Genomic DNA, 15,171 nt, shown 5'->3' on the forward strand with positions numbered 1-15,171 from the left:
TTTCTACTTTACACTTTCTTCTACTACAAATCTACCATTCCAGTGTTTTACTTGCTATATTGTATTTACTTTGCCACCATGGACTTTTTTTGCCTTTACCTCCCTTATCTCACCTCATTTGCTCACATTGTACATAGACTTATTTTTCTACTGTATTATTGACTGTATATTTCTTTTACTCCATGTGTAACTCTGTGTTGTTGTATGTTGTCGAACTGCTTTGCTTTATCTTGGCCAGGTCGCAATTGTAAATGAGAACTTGTTCTCAACTTGCCTACCTGGTTAAATAAAGGTGAAATAAATAAAAAATAATATCATCCAAAATAATATTGCGATATGTAACTATTGATTTCACTACTGACGATCAGTTGGGCTACAGTTGATAATGCTTATTGCAAAACAGCATAATCTGATAATATGGACCAATATGTTATTGGGTTTAATTATATTATATTTAGATTATGTTTTTAGTTTCATTCATTTCGGAGTAGAATGTCGTTTGAAAAAGTCACCGGAACTGACAGTGTCACAGTCGTTCTACAAAACCATAACCACTGTCTCGAACGTGCCCCATCATTCACCGAGCATTCCTTCACGGCCTACTGTGATTGGCTACAGGTACTCGTTCACGTGAAACCAGCATGTTTTATTTAATGTATATACCCTGTGAACCCAGTATGGCGTTTAAAGCAACGAGCCGGTGGCATGACTGAAACTGGATACAGTTCGTGAAGTTGCGACAGGTCATTGATTTGTAGCAATTATAGGGTAACATTGCTGCAAAAGTGATATCTATACCTACATTGTAGCCCACATATAAACGACACGAAAGAGGAGCTTTTACCGCTGAGGGCCGTGCAATTGTGATTTCTGACTGGTAGACGTACCCTATCACTTAATTGCAAACATTTCTAACAAACTGCACAAGGTAAGCTTGTTTCTTGACTGAATAAAAATATAACTTGTGTTAGTTACTAACCACTCCAGTTTGCAGTGGTTAGTAACCTAGTATATAACATCGAGGTCACTGTTTTTGCTCCATATTCAAAGAAGCTGAAACCAGCGGTATATTCATTACGGAAACCGTTTAAGAACCAAACTGAGCAAAACTCGGAACTTCTATTGGACAAATTCATTTAGGTCCGTCCCCGCTTCGTTCCTTTAGGTTTCGTTTAAGAAACGTCTTGCAACCGAATGGGCGGAATGAATATACCCCTGAAAGAATAGAGCGGAGAACGAATCTCATCTGGCGTAATACTAAATGCAGGGCACGAATCTCATCCTGTATAGGACAGCATGTGCGTAACACTGAGTAAATAATGGCCATATCTGTACCATTACTGTTCTGAAATCCATGTAAGTGGTTAAAGTTTAGTAGTGTAGCCAAATAAGTCTGTCAGATATTAACTCTCGAGAACCCATACAGCCAGCCCTATACAATTCGCTAGCATTGGGGTCTATGAATGGATTAGCCAGAATAGGTCCGAACTGTGTATTCAGCAGTAAGTACAGCTGGAGAACCCCACATGCCGGAACGCACTGACGCTATCAAATCGGAGAAGATTAAAATACTACTAGTTTTTAATAAAACTATTTTTTTGGTCCTCACACTATGTAGCAGTAACCACAGCAGCCATTTTCATTTTGGGGACGGCACGTAGAACATCGCTTTGAACCACAATGTATAGTCCAAGGGGGCGTGGTACTCTTATCAATCCAATTATAGAATTTGATCGTTCATATTGAATAATATTAGTATGGTTAAACTTCAAAATGTTCAGACACACTCGTAAAATGTAAAAGTAGCAAATTATTTAAAATGTTTACATTTCAAATTTTTCTACCCTGTAAAATTGATTTTTACAACGTTTTCCCAAATGTTCTAATTTACCTTGTTGAAATATTGGTGTTTGGTGCATTTAAGAAAACTGAGTGATTTCTAAAATGGTTCAATTGGACGCTAATATTACAGTGCAGGACAGCGACCCAGCTCATCCACAGTAGTAAATGAATGTGGGCATTTGAGGCTAAATCTCTCACAGACAGGCGCCCCAGAGCAGACAGGAGAGTGTTGTGAGTCAAGGACTAGGGCCTTTTGTGGGCGAGGTTTGTCACTGTTCACATACACTGTTTCTCCCTGCAACTTCAGACTATAGGTATAATCTTCTAACGGCCATGGTGTGCTATGAGCACAACTTAGTGAAGAGACCTAGGATTGAGTCCACGTCAGTCTGCACTCTGAATTTGCTACAACGTTCGGCTGTGTAGTCGTAAGTGAACACTAGGGTTGTGCCGATCTCCTTGTTATCGTATCCGTTTTATCACAGTTGATACTCGTAATCGGATTTACCTGTGATCGGAAAACCCGGAAGTGCACTGTAAATGCTGGTGAAGCCTATCACTCAGAGTGCATCTTTATGTTCCTTCACACACATTGTTCAAAGGTAAACGACCCCGACAATCCTATTCAATTATCAACAAAATAGGCTAATAAATAACCTAATGCATGGCTGGCTACTACTGCTTTCATTTATTCCAGACACAGATTTAGATTAAGTTAGGCTAAATCGCTTGCCCCATATTGTTTCACTTTGGAGCCGAGCGAAAATATTCTTTCCCGACACTTAAACTATCTACATTTGTTTTTTTATTTTCTAATGATCTTTCGCACTGTAAACATGCCTAGGCGAGAATAAATAATAGCAAGCAAGCATGGGCTTGGATCACAAAATAACGTCAGATGTCGTTAGAAATAGAATAGTTATACGGACAGACAAAGTAGGCATACTAAACAACGCCAAGTAGTATGACAAAAACAACCATATGGCTAATGCAAAGTTTACAGGAACTACAGTGCATTCGGAAAGTACTCAGACCCCTTCACTTTTTCCACATTTTGTTATGTTACAGCCTTATTCTAAAATTGATTAATTGAAAAACATCCCCACAACATGATGCTGCCACCACCATGCTTCACTGTAGGGATGGTATTGGCCAGGTGATGAGCGGTGTCTGATTTCCTTCAGACGTGACGCTTGTCATTCAGGCCAAAAAGTTAAATCTTGGTCCCCACAGACCAGAGAACTTTGGAGCTCTGTCAGTGGCCATCAGGTTCTTGGTCACATTCCTGACCAAGGCCCTTCTCCACTGATTGCTCACTTTGGCTGGGAGGCCAGCTCTAGGAAGAGTCGTGATGGTTCCAAACTTCTTCAATTTAGAAATGATGGCGGCCACTGTTCTTGGGGACCTTCAATGCTGCAGAGATGTTTTGTTACCCTTCCCCACATCTGTGCCTCGACACAATCCTGTCTCAGAGCTCGACAGACAATTCCTTCGACCTCATTGCTTGGTTTTTGCTCTGACCTGCACTGTCAACTATGGGACCTTAAATGGACAGGTGTGCCTTTCCAAATCATGTCCAATCATTTGAATTTACCACAGGTGGACTCCAAACAAGTTGTAGAAACATTTCAAGGATGATCAATGGAAACAGGATGCACCTGAGCTCAATTTCGAGTCTCATAGCAAAGGGTTTGATTACTTTTGTAAAAAAGGTTTTTCAGGTATTTTTTTAAATAAATGTGTTAAAATTTCTAAACCTGTTTTCGCTTTGTCATTATGGGGTATTGTCTGTAGATTGAGGGGAAAAACAATTTAATCCCTTTTAGAATGAGGTTGTAACGTAACAAAAGTGGAAAAAGTGAGGGGGTCTGAATACTTTCCCGAATGCAATGTATGCTGCCTAGTCAGATATCAGAGGACTGATGACAGTGCTGCTGCCTCACCACCTCAAGACAAGACTAGCCAATCAAATGTGTCAAGTACATGAAATGTAGGTATGGAGACATCAAATTAATTGATTGTTTGAGAAAAATACAAACAGCATTTCAGAAGGCTATAAATGATCACCTTCCCTTTTTTCAAATGACTGTACAAATGGTAAAGGCATGATTATACACCTTGAACAAGAAGGTTAGAGAATACCTTTTGGTAACTTAAACATTGATCTTATGCAACACACACAACCAGAGGCATGTGATGGCTGTACATAAATCAGGACCTCTCTGTCAGCTGAAATAGCGTCTTTGACTTTCATTAAAGGAAATAGCCTATGTTTCTCTGTGACCACACATGTAGCCTACTGTTTCGTAATGTTTTGTGTGCAAATTCAGCAAGAATACTGTATGCATTTCACTAGAGAATTTGTTCTCTGGCAAACATTGTTTGAAGCAACTTGTCGAATGACAATTGTTTCACCACAACTTTCTTGTATGTTTTTCTTCCCTTAGTGTATTCAGCCTTTTTCCTCAAGTCCGCCAGGCTGATTGAATTTGCCATGCCGCTCTACCTGTCGAACGACGACTTCTGCTACAGGACCCCAAAATCACTGAAACCACTACGACCCTGTCTGAACCCTTGCCTGAGGTTCAAATCCTCTGCTCCTCCTAAGCAGATTAAATCAGAGGGCGCTATTCATGAGGAGAATGGGAAACCCAAAAGGCGAGTGTCCTTTGCCGACCACAATGGCCTGGCCCTCACCAAGGTGAAGGTTTATTCCCTGTTCGACGATGCCATTGACATCCCACTCAACATCACAGAGCTGTTCAGCGCTGCGCTCAAATTAACAGATGAGGACAGACTGGTGCTGGATTTCACCCAGCCCTCTTCTGACTACCTGCTCTTCCGCCAGCGTTTGGAGACCGAGCTTGTCTGCTTGGAAAATTGCATGTTGAAAAAGAGGGCACTGGCTGGAACTGTGAAGGTAAAAAACCTGTCCTTCGAGAAGTCTCTAAAGGTGCGTTTGACCTTTGACACCTGGAAAAGCTACACTGACTTGGAGTGCCATTATGTCAAGGACACATACACAGGCTCGGACCGTGACACCTTCTCCTTCGAGGTTTCCCTTCCAGCTGCACTGATACCACACGAGAAGGTAGAGTTTGCCATCTGCTATGAAGTCAATGGCCAGACATACTGGGACAGCAACCAGGGCCAGAACTACAGGATTATCCAGTCTGCTCTGAAGAGTGATGGCCAGGGTAGCTTCAGCAGTACCCAGCAGATGCACTCCTTTGATTTGGGAATTCACTTCGATCACTACGGTAGTCCCAGGTGCTCCCATGGGATCTGCCCAGAGTGGCCAAGATATTCAGGATATGAGGAGATTCGACCTTACTACTGAAAAAAAAAGTCCTCCTTAAAGGGATACTTCAGGATTTTGGCAATGAGAGTCGAATTAACTCGTAGATACCATTTGTCTCTGCGTGCAGTTTGAAGGAAGTTGCTAACTAGCGCTAGCGCAATTGCTAACTAGTATTAGTCCAATGACTGAAAGTCTATGCGTGTCTGCTAGCAGATACCCATAGACTTTGTCACTGTGCTAATGCTAGTTAGCATTGGATCGCAAAACTATCTCTAACTTCCTTCATACTGGACACAGACATAAAAATGGCTCTGGGGAAGTAGATAATGGGCCTCATTGCCAAAATCCCAAAGTATCCTTTTAAAGTGTGTTTTTGTTCAAAGGGCTGTTCCAGATCAGTTGTGAAAATGTTTAATTTCTTTTCAAATTCACTCAACAGGAGGCCAGTCTTGCCATGCTCGGTGGAACAAAAGCAAATAAGAAAAAGAAAGGGGGTGTTCTAAGGATATTAAGGTTTTTGGATGGGGGCTATATACTCTCTGTGGATGATCATAACTTCAATGCTCAGATGGGACATTTTACTGATTGCATGACCGGTTTAATAAACAGACATTTCTCAGTGTAGGTGTTTACTGGACCAAGAGAAATGTAATTAATATCTATCTTTTGTAACTGATCTATGTGTTCAGATGAGCCATTGTTGACTCAACAGGAAAATTACACTAATGTAGCCTATTGAATATGAAATATATTTTTTATCACCAAAATAGAAACAAAACAAGAGATTATGCAAAACAACTATCTCATGAAAGAGAAAAGAGCTATGGCTGATCTAGTTTAAAAAAACAACTACTTGTATAGCTTTTCACTTATGATGATCTGTGTGATGCACATAACATGTATAAATGGCTGAATAATTGGAAGAACAGTGTTTCTAATTATGGATGTCAAACTCGGTGATTTAAATAATCTATTTGGAAACCAAACGTCCATGTCCTCTCACGTCACATTTCTTGAGTTCTTTAATTTGATGTCTGTTAAGTAATAGACCTCAGAATTGAAATGGGGGCCTTTAAGTCACTTCAGGATTTGCACCATACGTTTGTACAAAGTTCATTCTGGTGTTGTGTGTTATTAATTCCTTCCATTTTTAAAGGAGGGAACGGTAGGAATTAATTTGGGACTCAACTTTAGAAATGCACATTTGTCTGCTCATGTTTTCATTTACTCCAATTGAAATGTTTTACTGTGTTCACTATGCTGCTTGATGTAAATAAGTCATTGGATATGTTTTTAAAAGCAAGTATTAGGATGGATTTTGTAGGTCAGAAATTCTTTTTAAGATGCTGTATTATATTCATTCTGAAAATGTGAAATAAATGTTCAGAGATCAAGAATATTTTGTTAGTTTAAACTCTTCTTTGAAGTACAGAGATGGTATTATTATTACTGTGGGTGATATGAAAAGCTTTTTGATTACAAATCGGTAAATAACGGGTATCCTTTGAAGCAACCTATATCTACTCAGGGTTTTCTAAAACTAACCAGCTTCAGTTAGCTTTACATTCCAGCTCAGGCTTAATCCGTAATACGACAGTGGATATTGCTTGTCCTCCTGCCGCTAACTCAAGCAGGCTTGTAACTGTGCATGCATGTCGCACATGGCTACAAGTATGGGTCACTACATATGTGGAGTGTCTGAAAGTGGGTGTGTCAACAAGTGGGAGGGTCAACGGTGATAAGCATTATACCAGCGCTCTGTAATTAGATGGTTTTGATTGAGGGTGTTTTTGTTTCTTTAACACGTTTTTATTGGTCAGTTCCCGACTGAAACAAGACTGGGAGATCTAAAAGCCACTTTTCTTGGAGAATCATACTGTGACATTTGTTAACAAAACACACAAACACCTCACTTAGTCTTAATAGTAATGTTGATGTCAGTTATTAGTCTACTGGTTTATGATATCAAATCAAGAATACAGTTTCAGAAGAAAGGGCTTTGTTTCTGGCCATTTTGAGCCTGTAATCGAACCCACAAATGCTGATGCTCCAGATACTCAACTAGTCTAAAGAAGGCCAGTTTTATTGCTTCTTTAATCAGAATGACAGTTTTCAGCTGTGCTAGCATAATTGCAAAAGGGTTTTCTAATGATCAATTAGCCTTTTAAAATAATCTTGGATTAGCTAACACTACGTGCCATTGGAACACAGGAGTGATGGTTGCTGATAATGGGCCCCTGTACGCCGATGTAGATATTCCATAACAAATCAGCTGTTTCCAGCTACAATAGTCATTAACAAGGTCTACACTGTATTTCTGATCAATTTGTTATTTTAATGGACAAAAATGTGCTTTTCTTTCAGAAACAAGGTCATTTCTAAGTGAACCCAAACTTTTGAATGGTATGTATGGTACCAGTCAAAAGTTTGGACAGACCTACTCATTCAAGGGTTTTTCTTTATTTTTACTATTTTCTACATTGTAGAATAATAGTGAAGACATCAATACTATGAAATAATGCATATGGAATCATGTAGTAACCAAAAAGGGTTCAAATCAAATATATTTGAGATTTTCCAAAGTAGCCACCTTGATGGCAACTTTGCACACTCTTGGCATTCTTTCAACCAGCTTCATGAGGTAGTCACCTGGAAATCATTTAAATTAACAGGTGTGACTTGTTAAAGCAATTAGTGGAATGTATTTCCATAATGTGTTTGAGCCAATCAGTTGTGTTGTGACAAGGTAGGGGTGGTATACAGAACATAGCCCTATTTGGTAAAAGACCAAGTACATAGGGCAAGAACAGCTCAAATAAGCAAAGAGAAACAACAGTCCATTACTTTAAGACATGAAGGTCAGTCAATATGAAAAATGTCAAGAACTTGGAAAGTTTCTTCAAGTGCAGTTGCAAAAACCACCAAGCGCTATGATGAAACTGGATCTTATGAGGACTGCCACACGAAAGGAAGACCCAGAGTTACCTCTGCTGCAGAGGATAAGTTCAATAGAGTTACCAGCCTCAGAAATTGAAGCCCAAATAAATGCTTCACAGAATTTCAAGTAAAAGACATCTCAACATCAACTGTTCAGAGGAGACTGTGAATCAGGCCTTCATGGTCGAATTGCTGCAAAGAAACCACTACTAAAGGACACCAATAAGAAGAGACTTGCTTGGGCTGAAGAAGATTAAACCAAAGCCTTATACCTTTTAAAGGGTTAATAAATTATGTTATGATAAACTGTAAGGTCTCTTCTTCAGGAGACCTCTGTGTGTGTTGACCTGTTTTGAGTGCTGTGACCTTCAGACACTATCAGAAGGCGTCTACATTCAGGCGTCTACAAAACTTGGGGTAGACCTTTAAGGTACATGTTTTTGGTGCTTCTTGTTCTGTACCAGCAGTCTCTGCTCAGAGGAATAGAGATCCAGGGGAACCAATTGAAAACCAGTAATCAATGGGTAAACATGGTCCAAAATCTGAGTAGACGTGCCACGCCTAGTGGTTCGTATGTAGTCGTTTTGAAAAACCCTCCGAGTCAAAGTGAGTTGTTCGGCTCAGTTGTCATAGGTGATTGGATCAACAACATCACCTACTCCATGCAGGCCCATATGAATTTGACTATTGCTAGTTTTGCCCTCCTTTCCACTGATGTTCAGAATCTTAAAGCTGTTACAGCCAGGCATAGCTTGGCATTAGACTATATCCTAGCTAAGGAGAGGGGATATTGCAGGGCCCTAAATCCTATTTCCGCCACTGAATGTGTTATGCTTCTCCCTGACTCTGATAATGACAGAGATTCTGAAAGAATTAACAGTTGGCTGACACCTACACCCCTACAAGAAAAGACTCCTGCTTCCCGTTTGGGTGGTTGAAAGATAAACTAGGAAATGTTGGTTTTAAGTTGTTCTCCATTTTAGTCCCATTATTGGCCGCTGTGCTTGTTCTGCTGATTTGCATTTGTGCGTTCTGTGCAGCTGGCAAATGTGTACTTCATAAGGCTATGCCAGGCATGTTTATGCTTCATGTTCCTCATCCCCCAGACCCTTATTTTTATCCTCAATCTCCTGAGGATTGCTTGCAATCTAATACACGTTTTATGGATGATTCTTATAATTAATATGCTTGAGTTGCTTTGCTTTTGTTGAGTTCTGGTTGCCTCAAAGGGGGGAATGAAGAAGGTTAAACCAAGGCCTTATACCTTTTAAAGGGTTAATAAATTATGTTATGATAAACTTTAAGGTCTCTTCAGGAGACTTCTGTGTGTGTTAAAACCTGTTTTGAGTGTTGTGACCTTCAGACACTATCAGAAGGCGTCTACATTCAGACTCCTCCCGTCTGGATCCCACCGTGGTTCTGGTTTTCTGAGAACACAAGGCTGCCACAGACCTGATAAACAGCCACCTGTCAGAAGATGCTTACACTTGTTCACATTGCTATGACCCTATACTTGTGATGAAAGGTCCAAGTTTTGGTCAAAACCACGTCTGAGTTTTTACTTGCTGGTAAGATGGTTCCTGCTGTCGGGGAGGTTAGATTTATTAAAATGTTGTTGCTAGGGAAAGTTACGTAAGGGGGATTGGGGAGGCTATATGAGTTACAGGATGTCTTAGACATTTTTCAGAACTTGGGGAGAACTATCATATACTGTTATACAGTACTCTGTATCAACTTCTGCCTACAATTGTATAACTAAAAGGAGTATTTTAATACTTAAACAAGAGTCTGTTTCCTTTCCATTACTAATGTATGTTTGATAATTACATAGACCTGATTATTTGTTGAATAAATTGACCAACAGGGCCAAGAAACACGAGCAATGGACATTATACTGGTGGAATTCTGTCCTTTTTTTGGTTCCAACCGCCGTGCCTTTGAGACGCAGAGTAGGTGAACGGATGTTCTCCGCATGAGTGGTTCCCACTGTGAAGCATGGAGGAGGAGGTGTGATGGTGTAGGGGTATCTAATCGCAATACACATAGAATTGTGAGAATCGCAATACATATCGTATCCGCACCTAAGTATCGTCATATCGTATTGTGAGGTTCCTGGTGATTCCCAGGTCATGACTTTTCCCCTGTCAAACTTTATTCCCACATACACATTTTTCGAAACAACTGCTCTGAAATATGGGCTGTGTGTGTAAAACATTTTCTACCTGCTGCAGAAGGCTGTATTGGTCTGCTAATACAGCTGTGGTAAAGTCTCAGTGCACTACTTTAGTGAAATATTTTAAAAATCAAGTCTGATTTAATTGGTCTTCAACTTGTGGCAGAGCAGTGCTTGACTTGGGCAAGTGCTGTCCGTAGTGCCGGCACTTAATATTTTGGAGGAATTGTGTACCGTCTCTTCTATGAAACTAAGTAGCCTATCGCTGGCCCAGATACACACACTGAGGCAAAATCGATTGATCAAAGCAGAATGAAGGCGGGTTCTACATTGAATAGAATGGAGAGTGGGCATTCATTTCCTGATTCCGCTTTGTTCAAGTTTATTTGCCGCTAGTCTGTGAATCTGCGTGACAGTAAACGGTTTGAAATTGGGGGTTAAGATCAACGGCATGAGATTGTAGGTCTACATGGGATCAGACACAGCAGCCTTCCAGTGTCAATGCTTACTTTTTCATGTAGGCTGTAATAATAGTCATGAACATTTGGTTAAAAGTCATGGAAAATGTGATTAAACCCTTAACAGGGAATAATCAGGTGTCTTTAGCATAATGTCATTTGTGTATTTCGGTGAACATAGTCTAATGGACAGACTTGGAAAAAGATAGCTCCTGCACTTCTTTCATCCCAAGTCAAGCACTGTGGCAGAGTCATTTCATTCAGGGTAAGTGGAATTAGCCGTGTTAGCCTGCCCAGGAACAAGTTAGGATTCGTTAGCATAGAAATGTATCTGTATAAAAAGTAAGCCACTTTCGTATGACCGGTTATCCGGAGTTGAACTCGGACTTGATACAACAGTAGCTAAGATGGGGAGAAGTCTGTCCATATGTCACGTTCTGACCAGTAAAGGGGTTATTTGTTATTGTAGTTTGGTCAGTACGTGGCAGGGGGTGTTTGTTTTATGTGGTTCGGGGTTTGTTGAGTTATGTTATTATGTAAGAGGAGTGTTCTGGGGTTTTTGGGCTATGTTCTATGTTAGTATATTTCTGTTTTTCTAGTATGTCTAGTTCTATGTTTAGTTTATGGGGTTGACCTTCAATTGGAAGCAGCTGCTCCTAGTTGCTTCTAATTGAAGGTCCTATTTAAGAGGGGTGTTTTTCTGTGGGATGTGGTGGGTAGTTGTCTCCTGTTTGTGTCTGCGCACCTGACAGGACTGTTTTGTCGTTCTTTGTTTTTCGTATACGTGATTTGTTTGTTTTTCCTTCTTTTAAAGTTAATAAAGAAGATAAGTATACACGTTCCCGCTGCACCTTGGTCCAATCCTTACGACGCCCGTTACACCATAATAAAGCGCTGCTCTACCTTCTTAATAGCACCATCAACAAGGCAGGTCCTACAGGCTCTAGTTTTGTCGCACCTGGACTACTGTTCAGTCGTGTCGTCAGGTGCCACAAAGAGGGACTTAGGAAAATTCCAATTGGCTCAGAACAGGGCAGCACGGCTGGCCCTTGGATGTACACCGAGAGCAAAAAATAATATGCATGTCAATCTCTCCTGGCTCAAAGTGGAGGAGCGATTCACAAATACAAGTAGTGATGAAGTCAAAGGTATTGACATGTTGAATGCACCGAGCTGTCTGTTTTAAGCGACAAGCACACAACTCAGACACCCATGCATACCCCACAAGACATGCCAGTTCTCTTTACAGTCCCCAAGTCCAGAACAGACTATGGGAGGCGCACGGTACTACATAGAGCCATGACTACATGGAACTCTATTCCACATCAGGTAACTGATGCAAGCAGTAGAATCAGATTTTAAAAAACATAAAAATATACCTTATGGAACAGTGGGGACTGTGAAGCAACATAAACTTAGCCATAGACACATGCATACACACACATTATAACATACACATGGATTTTGTGTTGTAGATATGTGGTAGGGGCCTGAGGGCACACACTTAGTGCGTTGTGAAATCTGTTATGAATGTATTGTAATGTTTTTAAAATAGTATAACTGCCTTAATGTTGCTGGACCCCAACTAATGGGGATCCATAATACATACAAATACTGTTGACCAAAGTTACCTTGCTAACCCCTCAAACCTGCTTCATAGGATACCCCTCACTGGCACTCAGGGCTAAAAGAATAACCAAAGGTTTGTTTGACTCTTATCATTAATGATGACCTAGTCACTATGAACTCCGATACTGTAGCTTACAGATATCTATAGATGTGACTGATGCATGCAACCTGTACAAAGGTCTACCAGCAGACCTATATTCAGAAAGACCCTCAGACACCAATATGCACCAAGCCATACATTAAAGCAGCAATCAGAAGTTGAAAGAATAACAAAGTGATTCCCCACCACTGTTTTGGTCAAATCTGAGGAATGAGGCTGAAAATATGTAACCACTCTCAAATTCATAGATAAAGCTATGGATGCTATGGAAGGTCTGACCATCCACAATATCAAAATTGTAGTTTTAACCATGTTTTGAGGTTATATAGTGTTTGTTTACATTTACTTTCTTTACAAACATTGGAGTTAAGCGAGCTTATATTTAGAGTTCTGACAGTTGAACTACGCTCATGAGGCATTTATAAGTTATATTCTTCAAAAATCAATGGGTATTTATCATTCATTTATAAGTCCAAAAATGGATGTAGGAACTGCAGAACTCAGAGGAGGTCAGAGACCTAGTAGTGTGGTGCCAGGACAACAAACTCACTCAATGTGAGCAAGACAAAGGAGATTATAGTGGACTACAGGAAAAGGAGGGCCGAACAGGCCCCCATTCACATCGACGGGGCTATAGTGGAGCGGATCGAGAGATTCAAGTTCCTTGGTGTCCACATCACCAACAAACTATCATGGTTCAAACACACCAAGACAGTCGAGAAGAGAACACGACAATGCCTTTTCCTCCTCAGGAGACTGAAAAGATTTGGCATGGGTCCCCAGATCCTCAAAAATGTCTACAGCTGCACTATCGAGAGCATCCTGACTGGTTGCATCCCGCCTGGTATGGCAGCTGCTTGGCATCCAACCGTAAGGCGCTACAGAGAGTAGTGCCTACAGCCCAGTACATCACTGGAGCCAAGCTTCCTGCCATCCAGGACCTATATACTAGGCAGTGTCAGAGGAAGGCTCAAACAATTGGCAGACTCAAGTCACCCAAGCCATAGACTGTTCTCTCTGCTACCGCACGGCCAGCGGTACCGGATCGCCAAGTCTAGGTCCAAAAGGCTCCTTAACATCTTCTACCCCCAAGCCATGAGACTGCTGAACAATTAATGAATTAATCACCCGGACTATTTGCATTGACACCCCAACCCCACTTTGCTTTTTGCACTGCTGCTCGACTAATTACCTCGACTAACCTGTACCCCCGCACATTGACTCGGTACCGGTACCCCCTGTATATAGCCTCATTATTGTTCTTTTGTGTTTACTTTTTGTTTTAACTTCATTTAGTAAATATTTTCTCAACGAAATGTTCTTAACTGCATTGTTGGTTAAGGGCTTGTAAGTAAGCATTTCACGGTAAGGTCTACCTACATCTGCTGTATTCGGCATGTGACAAATACAATTTGATTTGATTTGAGATTGCCCCATTAACAGAACTGTTTGCTGAAGAGTTCACGCTAGGCTATATCAAATACACCTAAAACAATTTCACTAAAGGTGAACTAAGTGAGGAGGAGAATAGTCTGATCTGTCTTGATCACTAAGAGCAATATTCTGCCTTTATAAATGGTATTTTTAAGCAGTGCTTGACTTGGGATGAAAGAAGTGCAGGAGCTATCTATTTCCAAGTCGGTCCATTAGACTATTTTCACCGAAATTCACAAATTACATTATGCTATAGAGACCTAACTATTCACTATTAAGGGTTTATACACATTTTCCATGACATCTGAATGACTTTTAACCAAATTTACATAACAAACGTAAGCATTATTGCCACTGGAAGAATGCAGTGTCTGATCCCATGTAGACCTACCATCTTGACAACAGCTCTGCGCTGCTCCGCGAAGCGCAATAAGTATGAATGCCCTGACTTCTGCAGAGGCGATATTACCGTAAATGCTGAACGGCAAATGCAGATGTCAGATTGACCATTCAGCGCCTTTAAGTGATGACAAACTTTACTAAGGAAAAGGGCTCTACAATTTGTGTGAATTTCCCTTGGCATGACCTGACATGAGGTTGAGTCAACATCACAAACATCATCCTCAGTTAGGTTGCTCAACTACTGTGAGACTAGACTGGTGGGATTCTGGGCAGTAATGACTACCTATTTTTGAGTGTGTTTCTCAAAGGCATATCACACAGCTGAGCAAGACACGTGACTTAGGTCATTTTAATTTTTAAGAAAAGACAAAATTCCACATTGAGAGTGTGCATTTTCCTTGGCAGCATAACCTGACATGAAACTCATACAGATACATTGCATAGACATCACAAACTCAGCTTGAACACCTTACGGCCAGCTGCTTGGACATATGTAGGATATAAGGATGCCGTACCTTTAGCCTAATTCTCATTTATGAAATCCAGAAATATAATATTTTGACTAATGTATGTATGTCAAACCCTCCCTTACAATTATGTGAAGTTATTCAACTCATTGATTGAGTTGGAGGTATGCGTGGCCATGCAGTCATGGGTGAACAGGGAGTACAGGAGGGGGCTGAACACGCACCCTTGTGGGGCCCCTGTGTTGAGGATCAGCGAAGTGGAGGTGTTTCCTACCTTCACCACCTGGGGCGCAGCCCGTCACGAAGTCCTGGACCCAGTTGCACAGGGCCCAGAGCTTAATGATGAGCTTGAAGGGTACTATGGTGTTGAATGCTGAGCTATAGTCAGTGAACAGCATTCTTACATAGATATTCCTCTTGACCAGATG

General features: G+C 40.8%; 1 protein-coding gene across 2 annotated transcripts; it reads left to right on the top strand.

Annotated features, from left to right (window-relative positions):
- Positions 1-561: 561 nt before the first annotated feature.
- Positions 562-6,542, top strand: LOC106568163 (protein phosphatase 1 regulatory subunit 3B). 2 transcript variants are annotated; one of them, XM_014138247.2, is made up of 3 exons: positions 562-928; positions 4,290-4,933; positions 5,583-6,542. In XM_014138247.2, exons 2-3 carry the CDS (start codon positions 4,337-4,339, stop codon positions 5,766-5,768), a joined length of 783 nt encoding a protein of 260 aa, XP_013993722.1. In that variant the 5' UTR covers positions 562-928; positions 4,290-4,336; the 3' UTR covers positions 5,769-6,542. The 2 variants fall into 2 exon arrangements, with proteins under 2 accessions (XP_013993722.1, XP_013993721.1); XM_014138246.2 differs by having other exon boundaries at positions 4,290-6,542.
- Positions 6,543-15,171: the final 8,629 nt, after the last annotated feature.

Source organism: Salmo salar, chromosome ssa13 (genome assembly GCF_905237065.1).
Source record: "Salmo salar chromosome ssa13, Ssal_v3.1, whole genome shotgun sequence".
In the NCBI taxonomy this organism is placed as follows: Eukaryota; Metazoa; Chordata; class Actinopteri; order Salmoniformes; family Salmonidae; genus Salmo; species Salmo salar.